The following is a 14,404-nucleotide window of genomic DNA, read 5'->3' as shown; positions in this document are numbered from 1 at the left end:
GATCCGTCCATATCATATCGCATGGCTGATATATATATATATATATATATATATATATATATATATATATATATATAAGATTTGGCCAAAAAGATGAATATACACAATCTTGCACATACAAAAGTTAATTCCAACTATTATAGAAAAACAATCTTATTGTTGTACAAAAATTGGACCAAATCAGATGCACAAGCTGCATATAGATATCTTATACCAAATATTCTTGGCAAGAAGCTGCCATTAGATTGACAGGAAATATGAAGAATTCTGAATAGATATCCAGATAGATGCATAAACTGAAGTAACTCCACATACCTAACAAAGCAAGATGAACAGAAATGGATGCTCGATTGGTAGAACAAGAAAATGGAACACAAAAAGATGCTTGAACAAGAGAGCACACAGGCTGTTCTTCACATAGGTGGGAGGCAACACATGATTCACAGGCTTCTTTCCACACAAAAACTTTGTACATGAGAAAAGAATCCTGTGAGGTCTAGACCTCCAGCATGAGCAGAATATAATAACAGAAGATAGGTCTTGCGTTGCACTTCTACAATCAATGTAGATAACATTGCTAATCCAAACTTAATGAGAACATTGGCTTCGGAGAAATTTGCAGTACAACTATTTTCAGATTTACTTCCCAATTGTAAGGATATTTTTCACCTTGATCTTCCTTGTGTTTGAGCTGGGCAATAATAGAATAACCACGTTACATGTGACTGTGGCTTCTTACAACCATTTTTTCCAACTCGAGGATCTCTTATCACCAGATAAAAATCTTGGAAGATTAAGTAGGGAGTTCACCCTGGTGATACCTTCTAAGGCAGACCACTCCTCCTCCTCTGTGGTGGATATACAGTCGGCAAGGCTCCTGGTAGACTGGGATCTTTCGGTCACAGTTTCCAAATCAGGTCCCTCTGATACTGGGACGATCTCGTTTGCACTGTGAACAGGATAAGAAGGTTCCAAAGCAGAAGTTGGAACATCAACAGTAATTAATTCATGTGTTTCTTGCTTGACTGTGACTTCTTTATCTGCAAGAACCAAGACTGCTGTCTCTGTTGACTCAGCATCTGATCTGTTGGAGTCACATTTCTGAACTGGATCAGATGATGAAATGGGTTTCAAGAATAGACAGACGACAGCACAGTCATCAATTTTTGATGTTGGAAACTTGAGTCGCCAGGCTCGTACGGCACAGTCAACAACAGCTCTTGCAGCAGTGCTGCGAGTGGGAGCAGAACCAACCACATCAACTACTTCCTTGTTGGAAAGAACATCCCAGACCTGCATATAATTGATTCTCATATTGAAAACTTCATCAGCTTCTAAACAAGAAGCTAGTGATTCATCAAGAAATATATAAGATGCAAAACTGAAGGTTCCTAGATTACTAATCTATTATCAGATTCAAATAACTAGTTGTACTGCAATAATATACACTTGCAAGAAAATAAAATCAGAATTCCATCACCAATCAGAAATTAGGGGCAAGTTCTTGCGATTATAATTACAAATTTGTGATTATCTCAAACAGATATTTAGAGTATGCAGGGACCAAAAAAAAACCTTTCCAAGGAATGGATTAATTCAGAATTGAGATCATGCTGTGGACAGGACATCCTAGTGGGAGCAGTTGAATAAGAGCAAATTTGAAGCATCATCACTATATTCATACTGATTTACAGCCTTGCAACTCCAATATTTGATTGTATGGATGACAGTGACTGGAAAAATACAACTTCTCCACAAGTACTTTTCTCCATAATTTTAATATTAAGGTGCAGTATTCTTATCTACATGTAGCAGCACAACACTAAAAGAGGGATTCAAAGTAACGAAATTTCGAAGTTTCTGTCCCTTCCCAGAGACAGAAGCAAAGGAGTGAAAAACTGAATAGGCACAAGTCCCACTTGAGATAGCAAAAGAGGACTATGTAAAGGGGTAGTTTTAGAAGAATGATGTTGATCATAATCATTGAAGTGTTAGATTCATTTCAGTTGACTCAAAGGTTGTAGACCAAAGCACCATAAACCAGAAGAATGGCTACAGATCGATCAAAACATTCACATTCGCAATAACCTAGAAAAGGGATAAAGATGGAACTGTAATTAAAACTGAAAAATAGGCTTAATAATGCATCGTATGAAACTTCTGGAACTAATTCTAAACCATTATCTTTAAGAAAGAAATCCCAAAATACATGATAAAAGCAACTAAACTATTATAAGAGAAGTACCCCATCAGTTGCAAGAACTATAAACTCGTCTTTCTCAGTCAGGTGACGATATGAAATTTCTGGAACTGATATTAGACCATAATCTTTAAGACAGAAATCCCCAAAAGCTCTGGCCATCGCCAAGCCAGGGGAGTCATTGTTTGGCAACCAAACTCGTGCAACTTCTGGTTCATCCTGCAGTGCAAAAACTCGTCCCTTGCATTGCTGGATTCTAGCAGCTTCCCCTAATGACAACATATCAAAGTTTAGTCCTAGACAGACCTCATAAGTTAATAAGTTTATTAAAACTCATCAACAATGACAATGGATATCACTTATATACGTAGAAAAGAAGATAAAAACTGCATCGTAGTGAACATGGAAATGAATTCTTTCACTTCTTATAATAGATGGATAAAATGCTGGAAAAATCCAAGATATTTTATACTTCAATAACAAAGTCATTACTCAATGAAAATATCCTAATTGAAAGCAAAAAAATGCTCCATTAAGCAAGTTACTATGCCAAAAGGCTTTAAATGTCACATGGAAAGAGATCATTACTAGGAAGATTGGGCTTCAGATCAACAGTCAATTGCACAGCAGTCAAATTATTTTCCTTATCCCGTGTTCCCATTATCGCTCTTGAGTCGCCAATGTTCCCGATAACAAGATCTTGTCCCTGGTATGGTAGAGTAACACAAAATTTAACGGCCAGCATATGGATAGAAGGAAAACTGATTCCTAAAATTGTTTAGCAAAAACTTAAAAACCAGCCAAGCAATCACTTGTTTTAGAATCTGAAATTGCAAACAGTAGAATTGGAAGCTTCTATGAATCTAGCAAATCTAGAATCTCTGATAAATCCAACTCGGAATCTGAGAACTATTTAATCACCAGTAAGACGACCAATTCAGAGAAACTGAAAGATTTTGCAACACAATACCTGCTTTACCACAGTAACAGCTGTAGTTCCACTGCAGAAACAGTCAATAGTTGGGTGAAACTTCAACTCTTTGTCCATCGACTTGAAAGACTTGAGAAAAGACTGCTTTAGCGGAAGATACATCTCAGGCAATTTTTCATTCTCATCAACATCTAATGATTCACCGCACTCATCATCTATGCTCATAGATGCTGTTTCTTCAGAGTTCATACTCCCAGAGATGCTACCGTTTGGATCAGGACTCTCATGACTGTTAAGACTAGCTCTCCATTGGGTGGACAACTTGAGAGGAAGAGAATCTCTGACTTTCTTGGAAACCATATGACCATACGGACCATGACCATCAAAAACCCCACAGAAAATGGTGTCTTTTGTCAAAGAGAAATTCTACAATCACAAATGTGACTATACGTAAGTTCTCAAAAAGTTTACATCCTAGCTTTTGAAACAAAACCAAAATGTATTATTAGTTTGTGCAACAAATGTTTTTCCAAGTTATCTGAATGAACCTGATAAACACAATATACAAATACTGAAGAAGTTGAACTGAGAAAACTGAAATATAAAAATAAGGGACTTCAAAATATATCATTAGACATATGAGGCATGCGCCTGAAAAGGCATATGGAACAATACAATCATGTTGATGGTTAAATTAAGTGTAATTGAAAACCAGATTCAAGTATCAGAACCAACAAAAGTTAAGCTTTATAGTAAGAATATACTAACTTGGACGTTGTGCCTGCTCTGAGTCATCTCTCTTGGTATTTTATGTACTTCATATGTGTCTAACCAACCCAATTAAACAAAGGTATGATACATGTGGTAATTTATGGATGATTTAGTTCTCCATTTTATTAAAGCTCAGTTTTGCCTTCCAGAAGTCCATTTTTGCTAACAAACCTCCAGAAAGGAGATGCATATATAAGAAATTTAAAAAGCTAAATACTTTAATCTTTTATTCAACAACACAAGGCATAGGCAATCTGATGGCCATCAATTCTTATGTTTTTCATTTCCTTAATGATGCCTGGTGGCTATCATGAAAGTCCCATTAATGACCTAAGGTGGTCCCAATTTCACTGCTATGACCAGATGAAAGAAATACAATGAAGCCACAAATGGTACATCATAGTACTATTAGTTACAAATTTTACATGAAAGCCATCTTACCTCGATAGATTTGTGACTGAATTTTGCACATAATAGTTTCCTTGGTCAAACATAGTCTTTGGTATGATGCCAAGCTTCTCCAAAACATTTTGCAAGACATAGAAACTTTATGATGACAATTCTTTCACACTATTACGTTTATGGTTAATTAGTAGCAGAGACCATATATATTAGTCACAATAAATACGCCTTACTCTAACTTTCTTACAAGAGTGAATAATAAGTCAGAGTGCTAAGTAACTTCTACCATGCATTAAAGCAATAAATAATGGAGGAGGGTTACAAACTCATGCTAACATATCAAAGATACATTAAACATCCTAATGTTATAGATAAAGGTGGAACATTAGAGCTAAGAATGAAGCTCAATTGCATATTCAGAATAGTAAAAAGGAATTGAAATATGCTGGAAGATTAAATTCAGCTAAGCTTTACAAAGTACTGATGATGACCATTATAAGTGTGAGCTCTTTTGACTATGTCAGACTCCTTTTGCTAAAGAAACATGTTCTAAATTTATGCTTTTCTTGTAAAAATCACATGCTAGGAAAGAAGGACTCTTAATATTCACTTATGAAGGAACAAAGAAAAGGATTTTTATTTGTTGAGGGGAAAAGGGATCGGCCACAGAATTTTGTTAAAAGAACAAGATACAAAGAAAAAACATTAGAGGAAACACATACAAAGAATGGGAAAATCATGCTTCAAATATACCACCGTGCGACGTATTGCTCCCAATGCAAATGTTCAACCTTCCAATTACGTGTAAAATCTTCGACCGTGAGTTTTGTTCCATACGATCTCAAAAGGTAACCGCATTTAAAAAGCCAAATATCCATATCCAACATATTTGAAGAATATTCAATAGGAGCAAAGGTCACGAGAACATTTCCAAAATCAGACATAAAGGGACTGAATCTAATTAGAGATGACATTTTTAGAGTTAAAAACACATTAATTTGATGCTTCTATCTGGATAAATGGAATAAAATTTCACCGACGCCTAAAGACCAATTCTTGCCATCAAATCCACGTGGTATTAACAACGAAAGTCATCGTTTTTTTATCCCATGAACGAAAAAGGAGTTCGAGAGCCGATACCTCCCACACAATCATGGCGTCCTGGTTAGTCCCCTTCCTTCCCTGCTGCGTGTAGAGGCATGCCGCCTCGCTGGTGCCGTTCAAGAACATCCGTCCGGGCACGCGGTCGAGCTCGTCCTCCTCGGCCTCGCCACTGCCGTCGACCGCCGCACGCCGCCGCCCCCCGCCTCCTCTCTTCTGCTTCTCCTTCATTGCCTTCTTCCGCCCCCTCCAGCTCCTTGATCGGAACCGCGAGAGGCCCGAGGAGCCACCTCCCCGGGGGCCCGCCGTTAGGGTTCTGTCCACCGTCGCCGGCGACGAGGAGGACGAGAGGCACGAGCCCATTAAGTAAGAGAGAGATAGAGAGAGAGAGATTGGAGACTGGGAGGAGTGGGCGATGGAGGCGTGGGGCTGCCTGTTTGCTTGTTTTATTACTCTCAAATGGCAGTTTCTTTGTGTGCTTTTAATATATATATATAGAAGCGAATTTTCGAAAAAAAATATTATATATATAAACGAAATTATATATATATATATAAACGAATTTTTGAAGAAAAAAAAACCTCTGAGTTTAAGAATTTTTTATATGGTGCTCCAACTTTTCAAAAAATTATACCCTAATTATGTAAAAAAATAATTATTTTTTAATAAATTTATTCTTTTTTTTTTCTAAACCTAACGCCAATCTTGTCATTGTTCGTGATCCTTTTACGAGTATTGTTGTCGTCGTCTTCGTACACATATACAGGGGCAATGTAGGGTATAGACGATGATAGATCTAATAGTAATCATAAGTAGAATGATCATTTATGAAAAAAAAAATATTTTATAATTTCTTTTAATTAGAACGCCATACGAGAAATTATTAAACCTAAATATTTAAAAAAATTCACACATATTTTTTCTTCAGAAGGCATTCACTTCCTTTGGCAAATGACAACACTTTGTTTTAAGTCTCGTTTGTGAATAAGTAAAGCAAGTCAACACTAGACGATAGGGGTTCTAATACAAGTCAAAATTGGGATGTCATGCATCAAACTTTTTCATGGTTGAATCATTCAACAACATCAGTGGCACAAATATAGTAAATGTGGCATGGGTAAGACCAAGTCATCCCATTTAGTTATTTGCAAATAAGAGATATATATATCTAATGATGAGTACTTTTTTGTTTATTTCTCTTTGTCCTGCCCTTTTCCTATATAAAGTAGCAAGCAAGAAGGAACCCTACCTTTGGTTGCCCACAACCTGAAAATGAAAGAAAGGAAGCTATTGCTTTCTCTCCTTTTCTTTTCTTTAATTTCATGTTGAGAAAGTCTAAAGTTAGATTAATTTCTTGACTAGAAATTATTATTATTATTATTATTATCAGAGTATCTTAATTTCTTTACTAATGTGTCATCCACAACCTGAAAATGAAAGAAAGGAAGCTATTGCTTAAGGGGAATTTTTGAGGATTAATTTCTTTGATTATCCATCAGTAATTATCTAATTTACATGAACTTTGGACAAGATTGATCAGGACTTGCATCTAATTCTTGCAAGACTTGGATCTTACAAACCAAGTTCACTAAATTATTGACCTCCAGCATGAGACATGAAGTCATCTTCTTCTGCTTGACTACTAATTGTTTTGGGTGACAATGGAGCTTGAGTTGTCACCTTAAGAATAAGATCACCAACTCCATGCAGACTCTCCAAATTTAGCTGACACTGCCACTGCTCGTGCTTGAGAAAATTACAACTGCAGAGCTCACCATCTATGCATGACCTATCAAGTGTTGCATTGAGTATGAACACTCCCTGATGGTCAAAAGTTGAAAGCTCTCAATCTCTTTCTTTCTTTCTCTCCATTTTCCTTTTCCTAAAAAAGGCTTTCTATATCTCACAGGTTTCAAGTTGAAGCAAAAAAAATTGCTTCTTGGCTGCCATGGTTGTGGAAAGGTGTTGGGATTTAGCAGTGGGTGCATGTGGGTGGGGGATGCACTGCCTTGTTGTGTTGTGTTTTGTGTCCCAGTATTGAGGACAAATTCTTCTGTCATATTCTTGCATAATGGGAAACCCACTGTACCCTCTCAATAATCACTACAGCCTACAGCACATGAAGGCTTGGCAATGGTGGGTGGGTCCTCCTGCCAAACCAGCCATGGAGTTATCTACCACCAAATGATTCATGTGGTGGATGAGAACAGGAATTGTTTGATATCCATTGTTGATGTTTCCAATTGAAATCATACTCATTCTCATTCCACTTACTTTGCTGAATCTAATTACCTTCAGAAGTATCAGTCTCATTCCCAACTCCCCTCAGAAATTTGGTCATGATTTACAAAGATATATATTTTTTTGGTTGACTTTGAAACCTTGACTTTATATTGAGAAGATACATAAAAGTATAATATATCATAAGATGAAATAGCATATTAATTAAATATTATAAAACAAATGATATCTATACATTAATATTCTCTTTTTTGGTCAGTGTTATTGTGGCTGGGGGCTAAAACTGGTGTCAAGAGGGAAGGGTGAGGACCACCAAAAAATGACATTGCTATTGTGGTCAAACAAGCATAAATATCAAACCCTTCCATGTCTTCTTCTCCATTATTTAGATGTAACAGTCCTATGGAATTGAAAGTTACAATAGCCAATACAAGTGTTGGGCAATAACCAGCTTTTCTTGAGCTTTAGCTTTGCTGGCAATCTCCATTACTCACTAGAGATGAACTCAAAGCATTTCATGTGACCAGAAAACAAACATGCTGTTTAATAAGATGTCTGCACTTAAAAGTAATTGACAACAAGTTGATGCAGCATTGGATTCTGTGTGACAAATTGAATTTAAGCATTTAACCTACACATGCTAAGTCAGCATTGATGTGAACAGTCACTGAACAATTCCAACATCTTGCACATGCCTTGCTCTCTTTCATTTCTTAGGCACATATTCTAACCAAATCTCAAAAGAGATCCAGTAAAAGTCTTGCTGAAAACAAAGTTCAAGTGTTTTGTTTCTTCTTTTCATCTGCAAATGTGGATGGATGGTTGTGTTTACTGAGTGAAAATGAATTATGGTTTCAGATGAGGAATTGCACATTTTTCATTGTCACAACAAGTTTGATAGAAAGAAGTATTCTCACAGACATAAATGCTGTGATGTCTTCCAAGAGATTAGTGCTTCTGAATTTTCCTTCAATCTTTGTCAAGGCATTCAGTCTTGAATTGGATTCATGTGTCTCGTTCAATGATGTTGGTGCCAACCATTCTTCTGCCTTGAACTGACATGAACCACCAAATTCACCCTCTGCAAGCCTCAGATTGCAGTCCTTGGGGACTGAGGACCTACTCTTCATCTACCAAAATTATTGTTCCCCTGGCTATAAATAAATGAGATGTGGGGAACTCTCTTTGTCCACAAATTAAATTGAGATCAGGCCATTTGGTATACCAATTTATTGTCCATTGTTCATCCTAAACATCTTCTGCACTCATAAAGGAATAACATGCAAACACAGTAACTAGTTTGTCATGAGAATGAAGATCATACTACAAGATCCTACATTTAAGAACATAACTGACCCATAGCTTACTAAGTCTCTTCAATTCAAGGACAGAGGCCAATTGGCACAGAGTAGTTCTTCTCTGATGATGACATTACATGTTTAGAGATAATGCATAAAAAAGACAGGTGTAGAACATACACTCTGGATATCAAGGAAGCAGATATGAAGGGTTGGTCTTTAGTTTTCAATTAGCTCTTCTCCATTTAATGCAGCAATAAGTGAGGCCACAAAATGTGATGCTTATGTGAATGAAAACCATATATGGTTAGTGTATGCAATCATATATTTGTAAATAAAAGGACTGTTTCCATGAATAGAATTTTGATCATCCAGGTTGTATGGTTCATGTTGAGTTGGAGATGAGGGTCTTTGTTGGCACAGATGACACTACCATGTTTGTAGGGTTCCCATGATCTATATAGCATAAGAAACAATGAGAATATATAAGTAAATTGTCTCATGTTGATTGTTGGTGCTGATGCAGAAGTCTCTGCTACATACAGTGGGCTTCATCTCTCTGTTGTTTCTTCCATCTGGGCTGAAAGATGGTGACCCCAAAAAAAATTGTGAAATAAAAGAACAAAAAAAAAAGGTATAAGTTTTGGATAATTTTTAAATATAAACTATTAATGGAAGAAGTAATTGAGAACCAGTTTCTATGCAGAAGAAACATGGAGTCTGCTACCTGATGTATGAGAGCTTGTAATGGTTTAATCTGCCAGAATAGGTCCAGCTATCAAACCAAGAATAATTATAGTTTGTTCACCAGTCAATGCAAACAAATTGCAATTCGTTGTACTCTGTGAATTCACAGGATGTATCAATCCAACAAGATCCTCATTCTTAGTAGCAGAGGGATGGAAAAGAAGAAAGAAGAGAGAAATCATGTTTGGAGCCTCTTCCTTCAGATGAGGTGTGTACCTCTGCTTCTTGCTTTTTTGTTTGTTCTCCAAGAGAATGGCATCTGCAAGCAGTGAACTTGTTATGACCGCAACGTGAATGCAGCTTCCTCCACATCATTGATTTGCACTGTTCGAGTAGAGATTTACTACTCATTTGATTCCTTTTCCGACAAGAGGGAAGTGATATCGATCAGAAACAATTTAGTCATAGGACGTGAAGAGCTGACCAGCTTCACACAATCCCTTTCACCTTCCGCTGCAGAGATTTCTGATTGCCATAGATTCTGGTGGTTTCTCCTGGCCTCCGGGTTGATTTGCCTGCCTCTGTTGGTCTCAAGATGGCAGATTGCATGGACAAGGAAAGAGTCGACCGATGTTCCAACAGGAACTTGTACGACTGCTACAATGCAAGCTCATGGCCATGCAGTATGTGCTGGAAGCATGTTCCACAAACAGTGAAGGTGAACTCATTTCCAGCTCTCATTAATAGGAGATGATCTGAAATAACTATCCAGTACATCAGTTCTGACAAAGAAGAACAACTAGATAATTCTCTGCAGCTACATGTGATCATAATGATGGAGCAGTTCCATTTCATTCCCTGAATGGGAAGATTAGAAGAAAAGATAACAAGAAATGACTGGTTTTCCTACTGCCATGTCTAATACTCTGGTTTTCCTACATGTGATCATAATGATGGAGCAGTTCCATTTCATTCCCTGAATGGGAAGATTAGAAGAAAAGATAACAAGAAATGACTGGTTTTCCTACTGCCATGTCTAATACCAATTGTTGTACATAAACAACTATTTGGTGACCTGTGAAAAGAGTTGGCCGTAAGACACTTAGGGGGAATTGAAAGTGCCAAACTTGTGACTCGGTGGTGGTGAGGACAGTGATTGTTAGGAGGAGAAGGGAGCATATGTTGTGTGTACAGTAGTATTATTATTCTGTTTCTGGGAACTTTTATTTCTGTACACAGACAAAGAAAGAAAGAGAAGGAGAGGGAGAAAGATTTGGGGGCAATGGAGGCCTCCGTGCATGATTTCTTTCTTCGGTCCCTTCTCCAAACCCTAGCTCGCCATCAATCGCTCTTCCAAGGTTAGAGTCACCCGATCTGACCCCATCTGTGTATCAATTTCTTTCTTGCAAAGGCGATTGCTTTGCTGAAAAAAATCGTCTTTTTGAGGAGTTTCTTGGTGCTCTTTGATCTTGGCTTGAAACCTAGGTTGGATTTGGTTTTCGGATAGTTTGATCGATCAAGATGGAAAGGTTGGTGGCCGAGTTTGGGGGAGGAAAAATATGGGTTTTCCCCCTTCTCCTGGCTCTCGTCTCCCTACAATTTCGTGCTTTGTTTTGGCTTCGTGATGCCAAGATGATGTTTTCCTAAGCTAGCTTGCTTATATATGTTGATTGCTTGAGCTTCGGCAGTTCTTCTGTACGTGATCAGGTCGTGTTCTTTGCTTCGGTTATTCCAAAGTCTCGGCTTAAAATGTTGCAGAAATCTTTCCAGTCTGTTGATTTTTGTTCTTTCAATCGAGCTTGAAACCTTCGCCTATGCTTTCTTGTTTATACATAGATTAACCTGTTTATATCAAATCTTTCTTGTTTGTACGCATCCCTGTAGTTGATAGTCACATATTCTTAGAATTCTCAGAGAAAAATGCTGCTAGATTTGTGGAAATTGTCTCATGAGTTTTTGGTAATCCAAAGTATCTCTGTCTTCGGTGACGTCGTGTTACCACAGTTCTTGAATGTATGTTGCCAAATTGTAGCCTTTCTTTCTGTTTTAAGAACAGAGAAGCTTGCAGCATTGCAAACTTCCCAATGCAAGTTGCATTCCGTCAGCTGTTCGAGAAGGCCCCCCTTTTTTTTTTTGCTTGTTTGGGATTTAGAAGCAAAAGGTTATCACTTCAATTGATCAGACATTGTTCTATGAATTTATCTCATTATATACATTCATGCACCACAATTTCAAATGCTTGTATAAATTACTAGAACATCCAATCATAATTTGCTTTGCATTATCATAAATTGAAGTTATTTTGAACTTTGAGTTGGCTGCTTTTCAGGCATTTTCATACTCTAATTTGCCCCTCATACAATGGGCATCATAAAAATAAGGCCACAAGGGCCTGGAAACAGTCATCATTTGCAACAAAGCTTTGTGCATGAGGAGAAATTGTTTTCAGATAGGATTTTCGGCGACGATCATGATGAACATGAAGCTGCTGAGGTGGGTTGTGAATATTTTATGATTGGAGGTCAGATGTGCAGTATCCCATATGAGCTTTATGATCTTCCTGATTTGAACGGAATACTCTCTTTGGAAACTTGGAATTACCACTTAACCGAAGATGAAAGGTTCTCTCTGGTAGCTTTTCTTCCGGATATGGACCAAGAAACATTTTGGCTTACAATACATGAATTGCTTACAGGTGATAATATGTTCTTTGGAAGCCCGCTCAAGAAGTTTTATAATGGATTGATGGGAGGACTTTATTCTCCACAAGTTACTCATTTGAGAGAAGGCCTACAGTTCTTACAGAGAAGTGAGTACTATCACACGTTAAGATCATATCACAAGAATATGGCTCAGACATTCGTGGAGATGAAAAAGATATGGGGTAGATGCCGATCCAATATCAGTGTTGAAGAAAGGATTCTTACTTGGAACAGTAGCAAGGGGCACAAACCTGTTTTCGTGGTCGATTTGAATGCGTTTCCAGATGAAGATACCTTAAAGATGGTTGAAAGAAATGAAAAAACATTACCATTCTCAAAGAAGGCCAAGTATCTAAATGAAAATTGTGACCCATCATTTCCATTAAATGGTCTACTCTGCAACACTAAAAGGAAACCAATGGGAGTTCTGAAGTTAAAGCCATCTGTTTCAGGCTTAGTGCAAAATCAGACCCTCCAACCATTGCCCGATAAACCAGGAGAACCAACCAAGCAGCTGCCTAAAGCTAAAGGTGTTCTGAAAATAAAGCCCAAGTATGATTCTCTTAATCCAAAAAAGCCAAGAACAGAATCAGAACAAATCTCTGCAAACATTTGGGGTGTTCATGCACCTAGAGCCTCAGGTCCACAATTTGTTTTTAAGAGGGATGGGCTCAATTTTACTGAGAAGTTGCCAATTTTACATCAGTTAGACAGAGATGGAATTGCTTATGGAAATCAAGAGGCGGTGCAAAAAAAAGAACTTCTATACGCAGGTGCTGAAACATTCATGGATTCTGAGATATTCCCAAGAAAGCTGAAGATAATTACAGATGTGAGGCAAGATGCTGTAGGGAAATTCAAAGAACACTTTCCCTTAATAGCTAACCAGAATTTAAGAAATTTTCCTCGTGAAGCTGACCTGATCGGGGAGTACCGCAATGACAAAAAGATCTTGAACAATACAAACACCCAGAAAAATAGATCGATTTATGAAAGTTCTGCAGATCCGAAGATAGAAACTTTCCCACTTACATTTGAAAAACACCGAGAAAAGAGGCTGAACGCTATTTGCGAAGCAGGCTTAAGGACCGCAGATAACTGTACTGACAAACATGACATTTTGACAAAACCTACTGATCATTTGGAGGATGGGAGTAAAGATGATGCAACAAATGTGACACATTCAGGAGCTGAAAAATGTCTCCTATCTCCTCCTATAACATACAAAAGGAAAAAACCATACAGAAAGATCAACCAAGTGGATTCTCTTAAGCAGCAACCAGACATAGTCAACTTTGAGCCAGCTGCTCCTAGTGGAATAGTAAAACCAAAACCGATGGCAATTAAGATTAAGTTCAGAGGCTTGACAGGTTACAATACTTAATGAATAGCACCTGCTGCCGGATTGGCCGCTACGTGACTATTGATCCAATTAATGCAACCTCATGTACTGAATGGGGACTTCTATCAGGCATTTTAGGAACTAAATATCAATAAATACTATCGTAAAAGCCATGGGCCCCTTGAAAGGATAATCCGCTTCTTGGCAGGCTTGTACTATGAGAGGCAAGCAAGGATCCACATTGATGGTTTGAACTTAACTTTTTGTAGGAAATTGAACGGAACTTACATATTTTTAGATGATCGGTTTTAAAAAATAATAGTCCAGCATATCACAGACTACTATTTGCAAGCTGTCCTTATATTTCTACCCTTTCTCAGGGTTGATATGAATTTTGTTCTGTATCCGACTTCCTCAAGTGGACAATCAGGGAGATCATTTTTTTCTCCTTTTTCAGTGGTCATTTTTCATGTGCTGATCCTGGTAAGATCATGGTCAGATGTTGTAAGTCGATGTATTTTAACATGAGCGATCAAATAGATGTCCTTTACCATAAGCAATTGCTTACCTTTCAGATGGTTCATCGATCTTAATTCTAGGCAATATCTGTGTCAAACTGAGACAATTCCACAAGTAATTCAAATATGTGGTACTTCCCTCTGCAGTGTTCTGCTAGCAAGCACCAGATGTTGCACCTGTTAAGATGGACCTGTTGCTTATTGCAGAGGG

The 14,404-nt window shown here is 37.6% G+C and overlaps 2 protein-coding genes across 4 annotated transcripts; one reads left to right on the top strand and one right to left on the bottom strand.

Moving 5' to 3' along the window:
* Positions 1-422: 422 nt before the first annotated feature.
* Positions 423-5,863, bottom strand: LOC135606893 (probable protein phosphatase 2C 66). The gene is made up of 5 exons (XM_065098242.1): positions 5,445-5,863; positions 3,171-3,557; positions 2,789-2,906; positions 2,246-2,469; positions 423-1,293 (listed from the first exon to the last, which is right to left on the bottom strand). Exons 1-5 carry the CDS (start codon positions 5,766-5,768, stop codon positions 736-738), a joined length of 1,611 nt encoding a protein of 536 aa, XP_064954314.1. The 5' UTR covers positions 5,769-5,863; the 3' UTR covers positions 423-735.
* A 4,789-nt stretch (positions 5,864-10,652) lies between these two features.
* Positions 10,653-14,231, top strand: LOC135606892 (uncharacterized). 3 transcript variants are annotated; one of them, XM_065098239.1, is made up of 2 exons: positions 10,653-10,989; positions 11,961-14,231. In XM_065098239.1, the coding sequence occupies exon 2, from the start codon at positions 11,993-11,995 to the stop codon at positions 13,715-13,717; it is 1,725 nt and encodes a 574-aa protein (XP_064954311.1). In that variant the 5' UTR covers positions 10,653-10,989; positions 11,961-11,992; the 3' UTR covers positions 13,718-14,231. The 3 variants fall into 3 exon arrangements, with proteins under 3 accessions (XP_064954311.1, XP_064954312.1, XP_064954313.1); XM_065098240.1 differs by lacking the exon at positions 10,653-10,989 and adding an exon at positions 11,019-11,338; XM_065098241.1 differs by lacking the exon at positions 10,653-10,989 and having other exon boundaries at positions 12,110-12,252; positions 12,327-14,231.
* The last annotated feature ends 173 nt before the right edge of the window (positions 14,232-14,404 follow it).

Source organism: Musa acuminata, chromosome BXJ2-3, assembly GCF_036884655.1.
Source record: "Musa acuminata AAA Group cultivar baxijiao chromosome BXJ2-3, Cavendish_Baxijiao_AAA, whole genome shotgun sequence".
Lineage (NCBI taxonomy): Eukaryota > Viridiplantae > Streptophyta > Magnoliopsida > Zingiberales > Musaceae > Musa > Musa acuminata.
The sequence above is the reverse complement of the archived record's forward strand: the minus strand, read 5'-3'. Positions and strand labels throughout refer to the sequence as shown.